Source organism: Muscardinus avellanarius, assembly GCF_963383645.1.
Source record: "Muscardinus avellanarius genome assembly, chromosome: 3".
NCBI classification, from domain to species: domain Eukaryota; kingdom Metazoa; phylum Chordata; class Mammalia; order Rodentia; family Gliridae; genus Muscardinus; species Muscardinus avellanarius.
Window position 1 is genome coordinate 42,866,450 of NC_137788.1, and position 9,822 is coordinate 42,876,271.

General features: G+C 39.7%; 1 protein-coding gene across 7 annotated transcripts in view; it reads left to right on the forward strand.

Annotated features, from left to right (window-relative positions):
* Positions 1 to 355: 355 nt before the first annotated feature.
* Positions 356 to 9,822, forward strand: part of ELAVL4 (ELAV like RNA binding protein 4) — a gene marked incomplete at both ends in the record, with an annotated part of 92,381 nt that continues 82,914 nt past the window's right edge. For 3 of the 7 annotated variants that reach the window (XM_080691083.1, XM_080691084.1, XM_080691085.1), the window contains one exon: positions 356 to 403. In XM_080691083.1, the coding sequence (XP_080547209.1) occupies positions 356 to 403 (48 nt within the window). Of the gene's footprint in view, positions 404 to 782; positions 882 to 3,402; positions 3,527 to 3,736; positions 3,789 to 4,393; positions 4,558 to 9,822 lie in introns of those variants that run through there. The other 4 variants (XM_080691086.1, XM_080691087.1, XM_080691081.1 and 1 more) reach the window with 3 other exon arrangements.

A 9,822-nucleotide genomic window follows, 5' to 3' on the forward strand; every position in this document is an offset into this window, starting at 1 on the left:
AGAAGCTGTTCCAAGGGGGGGGAAATCACCATCTTTTAAGATGGTTCATTTGAATCTGTGCACTCTACCCACCTGGTGGTTATACAGTGAACTGTTACTTTAAAGAGTAGTTTAAACACCAGCCATGTTTGGGGCAGGCTGCTCTTGCAAAGAGAGCAGTACACATAACAGGAGTCTACTGTGTGAGAGATAAGGGGAAAATTCAGCTCACTGACTAGAGGTTTTAATGTGCGAACTCTAGGGAAATAATATATTGACTGTTCCGTGGTGCGCAAGAAAATTGAAGAACCCTTTGCAGACGGAGTACTTTGCAAAGGATTCTATCTGTTTCTCTTAAAACAAAATCTGTGGCAAGATGTTTGAAATCAGCAGGACGCTTAATGCTGCTTTGTTAAATAATGAGGTAATATTTTGTCACTTTTTTCTGGGCAGCATCTGTTTTTTTTTTTTTTTTCCTCCCCTCTCTTCATTTTTTTCCTTCCCTATGTTTATAAAGGATTCTATTTTTTTTTTTTTTTCCCTCTCATGGAAGTCAAGGAAATACAATTCACGCTTCCATTTCTGTTCATTCCTTTTCAGTGCTTTTGGGGCATTTGGTTGTCTTTTTTTTTTATTTGCAGTTTCAGCCGGCTGCTGTTTCCTAGCCCATTGTGCCACGTAAGGCTTCTCCACTGCGCGGAGTAGGTAGTTATTAACGCTGAATTGGCTTCTGGTACAGTCCATCTGGACTCTGTGTGGGAAAGCTGGCTGCCGGCGACTGATGCTGAGATCTATCTCTGCAACCTTTGGGATGTGTGCATGGTGGCGAGGGGCTGACTGTTAGGAGATTACTTCTTTTAAGGGAAATTGTTATTAATGAGTCAAGAAACTGCTCATTTATGGTAAGAGGGATACAGCGGCGCCGGCAGCCCCACAGCTCTGGGATATCATTTTTAGGTTGCCTTAGCTGCTTGAGTGAGACAAGTTTCTTTCTGTGGTGGTGGATTGTGGCGGAAAAAAAAAAAATCATGCATGACTGGGAGACTCGCCTGCCTGATTCTTGAGATAATATATTGAGAATCTGTTGCTTTACAAATGTCACACCACTGATGTAGCGGTCAGCCCCTCACTCTGAAAGATGAATGGTACTATTGGAAATGCGATAATAAGGTTGACTTTTCCCAACAATAGGATTCTGCCTTTGTCTTTAGAGAAAAGGCCTCTGAGGACATTTGTGCATTTGTTTGAGGATTCCGTTGAAAGACTTTAGAGTGGAGGTTTTTGGAGAAGTGATCAATATACAAGGGCATGGATTTTTTATTTTAGCCTAGCCAAACCAGCTAATTGTTTATACTGTAATATACAGTTACTATTTTGCAAAAGCAGCCAGTATATCTCTTGATATTCCTAATGCTAATTTATGGCTCACTAAGTATGCTGAGGTTAATATGGATGGGAGAGAAAAAAGATTTTAGGAAATTCCATCTTTGTAATAACCTGCAGAGAAAATACAAGTAAATATTTTGTTCCAAGCGAGTGCTTTTATTTGTGTCTGTCAGTATTGTGTTAATATTTACTTTTCATGATATTTTGATGCTGGTGAGATCACACCCAGAGTTTCTGTTGTGATCTGGGGCACATTTCTTACCCTGTGTACCTGTGCTGAGCCATTTACAACACTTAGCCCGTGAATACATCCTTAGTACACAGTTCAGATAGTATAGTACCGTTGTGACTTAGAGTACTCTGCATATTTGCTAAAATAAATTATTTAAAAAGTTTTCTTAATATCGTGTTGTTCCACTTGAAAGGATTATAGTTTAATATTTCTGTTTTCCTATTTAATGTATTTTATTTCTAATAACTAAACTTACTTATATTACGTAAAATAATTTATGTGATATACCCAACCCATATTGTTTTATGGTGTATCTGTATTTTTTAAGGTGTGTGTATATAGGTGTGTGTGTGTGTGTGTGTGTGTGTGTGTGTGTGTTCATGAAAGAGTGCCTTGGAGAGAATAGTTTTCATTTTCAAAAATATAAAGGTCATTTTCTTTTCTAATAATTTTTCACAAACCCTTTTATTCTTAGACATTGAAGCCTGGAAATATAGCAATTTTTTCAGCCTGTATTTCTACTCTCTCTAGTCTCTCTATCTCTATCAACTCAGCCAAAGATTAAAGATTATGTTGAGTTCCCCACCCTTTTAGTCATATTCTTTACCTCTGTATATTTATTGAGGATCAAATTAATTAATTATAATTTAAATAGTGATCATTTGGCCTTTTGCATAGGTATGAGGCATAAACTTACTAACGAAGCCACTTAAAACACCCAAACCAGAAATTATATTATGTGTGTATATGTATACATATACATACATACATTCATACATACATACATACATACACACACATACAACTAAAAGCTTGGTCGCACTGAGGATATGAAATGTGTAACATAGACAAACTGTGTATTACTACAGACTTGCTAAATGTCTCTTTGCAAATCTTTTAAGAAGCCAAAAGAAAGAATACACCATTTGAAGAAGAGAAGCAAAATCACTTGTTCCATTAAGCAAGATGAGCACACTGCTCAGGTGATGAGCTGAGGCTATTTTATTTCAGAAGCATGTTTTACCTTGATAGTGATGAAAAGCAAAGAGGGAACGTGTTTTAGTAGCTTTTTAAAAATTCAGATCATGCCCTGATCCAGGTTGAGAAGTAAATTCATTTAAAGAAATCATTGATCATTCTGTTTTGAAAAGCTCAGGCAGGGGGCAGAAAGGTAAAGGCTGACAGCTGACCCCCCCCCCTTTTCCTCTATGTTTTTTTTCTTCCCCTTTTTTGTTTATCAGGAAATCATTTTGTGAGGCAAACTTGTATGAACCTAGTTCACGGAGCAAGCTTAATCCCAAACTTGGGTGCTTCTGAAATGTTTTCCATGCTAACTGCAATAGAAGCATCACTTACTAAAAATCAGCAATATTGGGAAATAATAAAGTTAAAACATGGAAGTATTAGCACATTAAAGTGCTTTTGTTGTATCTTTAAGCCTAGAGGCAGATCATTAAATATGCATTTCACTAGAAAGCAACTGTCGAGAAAGATAAGCTGGTTGAAAATATTCTACCCTGGAAAAGCCCTCCATCAGAGGAATGGGCTTGCCTCCCCCAGGACCAGGGCCAGGAAGGACACTCCCACTGTTAAGGTTTGCCAGCCTCCAGTGACCAGCAGTTGTTACAGTACTTTTGAGCTGGGAGGAGGGAAAAGATAAAAATACAAGTATGGCTGTTGTTGCTTCAGCCGGGCCTTAATTACCAGACACAAGAAGCAGTTCAGAAATCTGGTCTCTGTTGTTGTAGAGGTCACCAAATCATTAACATCGTCAATCTGGCAGTAGCTAATTTAAATAGCACCTGATGTTGCAACGCCTCCCTTCGTTTCCCCAGCCAATCAGATTCTGGCTTCGGCTGACAGATGGTCCCATAAATGGATGTAAAAAGGGAAAGCTTCGAGCCAATTTCAGCAAGGCTCTGTTCAGTTGTTCTTATCTACATCCTAGAAATCGGGGGTTTCAGCTCACTGCTCCTTTTCTTTATTTTTTTTTCCTTTGCTCCCACCCCCTCCTCTCCCACCCCAAAAAAACAATTGATTTACTTTACAATCATCCGCACTGTGTTTTGTGGATCTTTAATTATAGATAACAATAGTAGTCATTTAAAAATATATTCTGAAACCTTTGCAAATTTTAAGAGAAGCATCGAAGCTCTGCGAGACCCAATATTTGCCAATAAGAATGGTTATGGTAGGTATGACTAGATTTATAATCTGTTGTTTGTGTCGCTGGAGGGAAGACAAGCATCTACACCTGACCAGTCTTATTCTTGCACAAGAGTTTAGTTCTCTGCTGCTGTGTGCTTCCTACATTTACTATATCTTTTGTGTAGAGTGCGGGTAGGTCCTTTAATTGAAAAGCAGTGGGAAATAGATTGTCATTTTTAACAGGTCGTTGTCCGTTTTCCCTTCAACATAAAGGCGGAGGGTGGGGGGGCGGGATGAAATAATTGCTGGTTTGTTGAAAGAGATTCTATTACTTGAGACCATCATGGCAAAAGAAAGGGTTTTCTTTTTGTAAGGGAGAAGGGGTTCGTCTACCAGCCTGGGTGTTGTGGGGCTGGGGGTAGAGGCAGCGGGGCTAGCAATCCTCTCCATTGCCATTGCCGTGCTGGAGATTTTAAACCTCCAGAGGCAGCTCCTGGAGGCTGAACGTGGAGATGGGCAGTTGTGTTTCAGGGGACTGCGCAGTCAAAACGGCAAAGAGAGTGATTTATTTGGGCTTCAGTAAATGCTGCATCTTGTATTTCAAAGAGTTTCCTGTCATGACCTCATAAAAAAGAGGAGGCGGCTTGTATGTGTAGCGGTGCCTGGCGTGTTGAGTTGTTGCTTCCTTCTCTGGGCAGCAGCTCTGTAAGAAGGAATGTCAGCTTTTACATAACGTTCCTTTCTGCTTTTGACACACTGTGTGAGGGTCCATCTTCTTCTGATCACAGATGGAGTGGAATGGCTTGAAGATGGTAAGTGAAAACAGGAAGACAGCTTGGAGGTTCCAGTGTGTGTGTGTGTGTGTGTGTGTGTGTGTGTGTGTGTGTAAGGATGGTGGACTGTGTATCGTAAATCACTCTGCTGGTCGTCTGTGTGTGCATGTGTGTGTTTATTAGTATATCTCTTTTCTGAGAACCAGAATCCACCTCCAAGTATAATGGCTTTGCATGCACACAAGGCACACACACCGCCTCTTCCATGGAACACACATTTTAGCCAAGCAAGGCTGGTGTCTTTTTTGACAATCACAATGTCACCGTCACCGTTGGCTGGCGTGTCCACCGCCTCTGTGAGCCTTCAGCGGAACTACACGACTGTTAAAGTTAAAGGCACATTTCTTTTTCAGTCTCATGCTGGGAGTGATGGGGAAGGCTGGAAATGAAGGGTGGAGGAGGTGAGATTCAGTACCACCGATGCAATTGTGAGACAGGACTTTGGGATGTGGATGGGGAAGTGGAAAACCTTTCTGCCGAAGTAGTAAATCTATTTTTAGCCTCATCTTTTTCTGGAAAAATAGAAGCAGGGAAACTCCTTGAGTGCCGCTCCTGTCGCCTGATGTTGACCCTGAAGATACAGCACAAAATGGCACAATCAGATGCCACGAGTGCCCACTTTGACTGAATTTTCACTAGCAATCGCTTTCGCAGGTTTTCGGGGCTGGGTACAGGGGCAGACTGTAAATTCATATCCATCTCACTTATTTTTCACTGGAGAAGCCGAAGGAAGACTTCTCGCTCTGCATAGATGTTGTAACAAAGCTGTGGTCTTTTCCCCATTCTTAGAGGATTGCCTTTGTCTGGCTGCTTGTTTTGATGGGTGTAAAACAAATAAGATTAGACCGAGCAGCCCAACTGAAAGCGATAGCTGGGAGGAAAACCCAATGAAAGGTTGCCGGGGAAACGAACAGAGGAGAAGCCGAGTAGGGAGCAGGTGGCTATCATGAGAACACACTGCAAACAGTGTGAAAAAAGGGGGGAGGACAGGACCTCGATTATCTTTGCTGTTCTTTGTGGCCGGCCCAAGTTTAATTATTCTTTATAAATAGGTGTTAATTACATTTCTAACTCTGGTTTACAGTGATTTTTAGAAATCTATTTTTAAGCATCTGTCCTGTCTCCCCTGTTTTTTCTTTTTGTTTGTTTGTTTAAAAAACAGAGAGGAGAGGGGGAAGGGAGGGTGGGTAATCTTGCCTCTCTCTCTCTCTCTCTCTCTCTCTCTCTCTCTCTCTCTCTCTCTCTCTCTCTCTCTCTCTCCCCTCCTCTTTTCCCCCTTTTCCCTGCTGTGAAATTGTACGTGCGAAAAATCGCAAGGAATCCTGTGAGGCCATTTGAAAAAAATGTAAATTATATTGAATGAAGTTGACTGAAGCAGAATAGTGAACTCCCACCGCTGATAGGTTCTGCGGATGATCCCTTAAAATTTTACAGCAAATGTTCTTAGGAAAAAAATTATAAGTAGAATCAATTTACCCTAAGCAATGATTTTGTGTTAGGCGATACTGGGATTTTTACTAAATCAGATGTTGGCACTATAGTTCTGAGGAGTTCATTGTATCTCTTGTTTTTATGTCCCAAGTAGAAATTACTTTTAAAAATAACGACTGGAGAGCTGTATTCTTGCCTTCTGATTCTGTTCCTTTTCCCGTCCTTCCAGCCACAGGCTCGCAGCAGCACCCTCACCACCACAGTCTTGGTTTGTGTTTTGGTCCTGGGTTTGGGCTTGGCATAAACTGAGTGAAAATCTGATTTTTGTTAGGTGTCTCTGGATGTCTGGAAGCCGTGTGTGTGCTGGGTGACAGGCATCTCTCTCTTAGTGTGCTTTCCTAGTAGAGTCTTTTCCCCATGATGGTGGGTAGCAGAAAGACTGAAAGACATAGTACTTGGGAGAATAGGAGGTAGTGTAAAAGCCAGTGAGACGGTCATCTGTTACAGTTTGTTCCTAGAGGGCAAAACGGCTGCATAATCAGGAAGCTAATTTTAAGTCCCGAAATGAGAGATTTTAAAAAACACTGAAATACATTGCAAGGCTAGGAAATATAACTGGCCTTATTGAAAATACTCTTAAATTTCGCTCTCTCCATTGCAAATCTCCACGCACACCCTCACCATTCTTTCTTCCTTGCAGATTGCTTCTTTTTGTTTTATCTTCTTGGAGAATTTACATGTTTTGACTCTTGAGGTAAAAATAAACAAAATTATATTTTGGGTCACTTGAATTTGCTGTTATATCTTAAGTGCATAAGAAGCTTGTGTCACCTTTAAAAATAGAATAATATGGGTGTTTTTTTTTTTTATCTCTAGTATAGTTTCCTTTAAAAAAAATTTTCCTGAGAATTTTCTGGCAGTGTTTAGTTGGGGGAAAACAGTTTTCATAAGAACTGTTATCTCAGCCTGGGTTTTAAAAAAAAAAAGACTCATGGCTCTGCTGCTGACCTTTCTTGCTTCTTTGTCTTACAAATCTTAATGCCTACTACCTGCATGTGGAGGTGTGCCTTTATGGAAGCACAAGACTGCGTGGGCATTTATTAGGAAGTGAAAATCTGATTGGAAATATTTCTGCAGAAAAAAAATCTGACTACATAGCAGTTTTAATGAGTAGAATGCCTGTATATCTCATAGTAATATTATGGCTAAATTACTTGATACTTAAAATTTTGAAAGAGTCAAGTGAACATAGGCGGAGAAATAGCTGAAAAATTACTTTGAAAAATTATTGGTGGACAAGAGGATCCTAATATCTCATTTTAAGAAATCCTAACAACTTAAGCATTCCTTTGGATCTTAGTATCATTCATTCCTAACTGCCATTCACTCAAGTCATTCTCCTGACCAAATAGGTGGGCCTGCTTCTGTGTGATGGCTCATGCAAAGCCTTAAAACTTTCACCCTTCCTGTAGTCCTTCTTTGGTTCTTTGAATATTGGGGTTTTATTATGAGAGAGGAGGGCCAGATAAGTGTGAAGTAGTAATAGAATATTTTTTAGAAAGAAAATGAACTATGTAAATGCATTTTAGTTCCAAACTCAGTCTTGCAAAGAAGGCTAGAGACATGTTAGATGTCAAATATTTTAAGTGTAGGATTTCTGTTGAGTTTAATCTATTTGAAATTTCAAATCTAGAAATCAATTCATGTATGCACGTATGTGCGCCCATATATGTGTGTATGTATGTGTGTGTTTCAGAATTTCTAAAAGGGTTTGTGGATGGTCGAGGTGTTTTTCTCAAGTTAGAGTTACAATGAACAATGAGAGGGCTTCCTCAGGGCAAGTCCTTTTCTTTGGTTTGATTTCTTCTCTGTGGACTTACTTCCTGATTGTGGGCGGATTCTCTTTCTACATGTACACAAAACACTATTCCTTCCAGGAAGGAAGAGATATGCTACTTCATTTAGCCCTTGGCATCTTAATGCCTTATTTTAATTTTAAAATAATGAAAGAAATTATCCATATGTGCCGCAAGTACGGAACGGCGGTCTTGATAGAGGTCATTTATATGGATGGAAGTACTTTGGCCTTGACAAATTTCGTCATCAGTTCCAATGACTGGTGGCCACTAGGCACTTAATTTATCTGCCCGGACATTTAATATGTATATATTTTGGTGAACTGGCCAGCGGATGCTAGATATACAAGTATGCGCTGGCAAATGCTGCAATGCAGTATTTTTTCCCAATGTCATTGGGAGTTTGGGGGGTAAGAAGGGACATGAACATTCTCAAGCTTTTATCTTACTATTTATTTCCCAGTTGACAGTCTATGCTGTACAGAATTGTTCGATTCCCCTTCTGGAAGTAAAGTCAACCTTTTTATTGCCTACTGTCCATTGCTGCATCCATTTGATGTTTGATAGATATACAGAAACTGTGTGTGTGTGTGTGTGTGTGTGTGTGTGTGTGTGTGTGTGTGTGTAAGAGAAGGAGAGATACTGTGTAAGAGTGTGTTGCTGAATTCCTCCACCTGTCTTAGGTTTTCCTTATTTGGTGTTACCAAATGTGTATGCACATTTACTTATAAGTATGTGTACATCTATAAATGGAAAGAAAACCAAACTGGACTGCTTCCCATAACAAGTAGCTTCTTTTCTTGATGAGCTCTGAGAGTTCTCATATTAGAAAAATATAAAATTTCAAATATTTGTCAAAAAAGATATATCCAGATCCTACAGGCTTCCATTACCAACCAGACACATTCCTCTAAATGCCACTTGAGGAACTGAAAATGTGCAAATCCTGAACCATGTTTTTGAGCTAAAAGCTTCCTTTTCCTTTCTTCTTTTTATTTATTTGTTTATTTATTTATTTAGTGTGGTGTGTGTGTGTGTGTGTGTGTGTTACTAGGGATTGAACCCAGGGGCATTCTACCTCTGAGATACACCTCAGCTCTTTTTATGTTTTGTTTTGTTTTGTTTTGAAACAAAGTCTCATAAGGTTGCTGAGAGTCTCACTAAGTGCTAAGGCTGATCCTCTTGTCTCAGCCTCCCAAGAATTGGGATGACAAGAATGTGCTTCCATGCCCAGTTAAAAGCTGCTCTTTCAATCAAAGGATTGGTTCAATTTAAAATGTGCATTTGTGTATGTGGTGGGAGGAATGTTCTTTGGGGACATTTGAACATAATGTTACCACTGGCAAGAATAAGGAAATACGACAGCCATGTTAGTATCCTGTGCTTTTTTTTTAAGTTTTTATAAGGGTGTGTATGTTAGGATCATCCTTGAGTTTTTGAATCATCATCAGATTTTAAGAATAGAGGGCTTTTATAGGTCAGTGGCTCTCTAAGAGTAAAGGAGAAAAAAAATGACCTGTGGGTAGGTAAGTGGAAGAGAATTGTCACAGCAGTGATTATCTTAAATTAGCTATCCAGCAGTAAAAGGAAAAAAGGCAGAAAGACAAGAGTGGAGAGGGGTACCAACATGCGGATCTGCACCTTTCCGGTACAGGAGATAATGAGTGATAAATTTGAACTGGTGCGGTGCGGGATGCCCTGTAATTTCTCAAAACCTTGACTTTCAGGTTCATTGCTTCCTGCCTTGCTTGTTCACACCTTTAATTATATCCAGTTTGGGATGCTAGCTGGGGCACCAAGATGAGCCATTTTGTTTGTTGTTTACCTCATTAAGTATTCAGGTGGCGTGTTCACAATAGCTCCGGAGCATCAGTGTTAGGAATCAAACACTTTGGAAATGAAAATGTTATAAAAGGACAAAAAATAAGAAAGCAGTCAGCCAGCTAGCTTGTTTTGG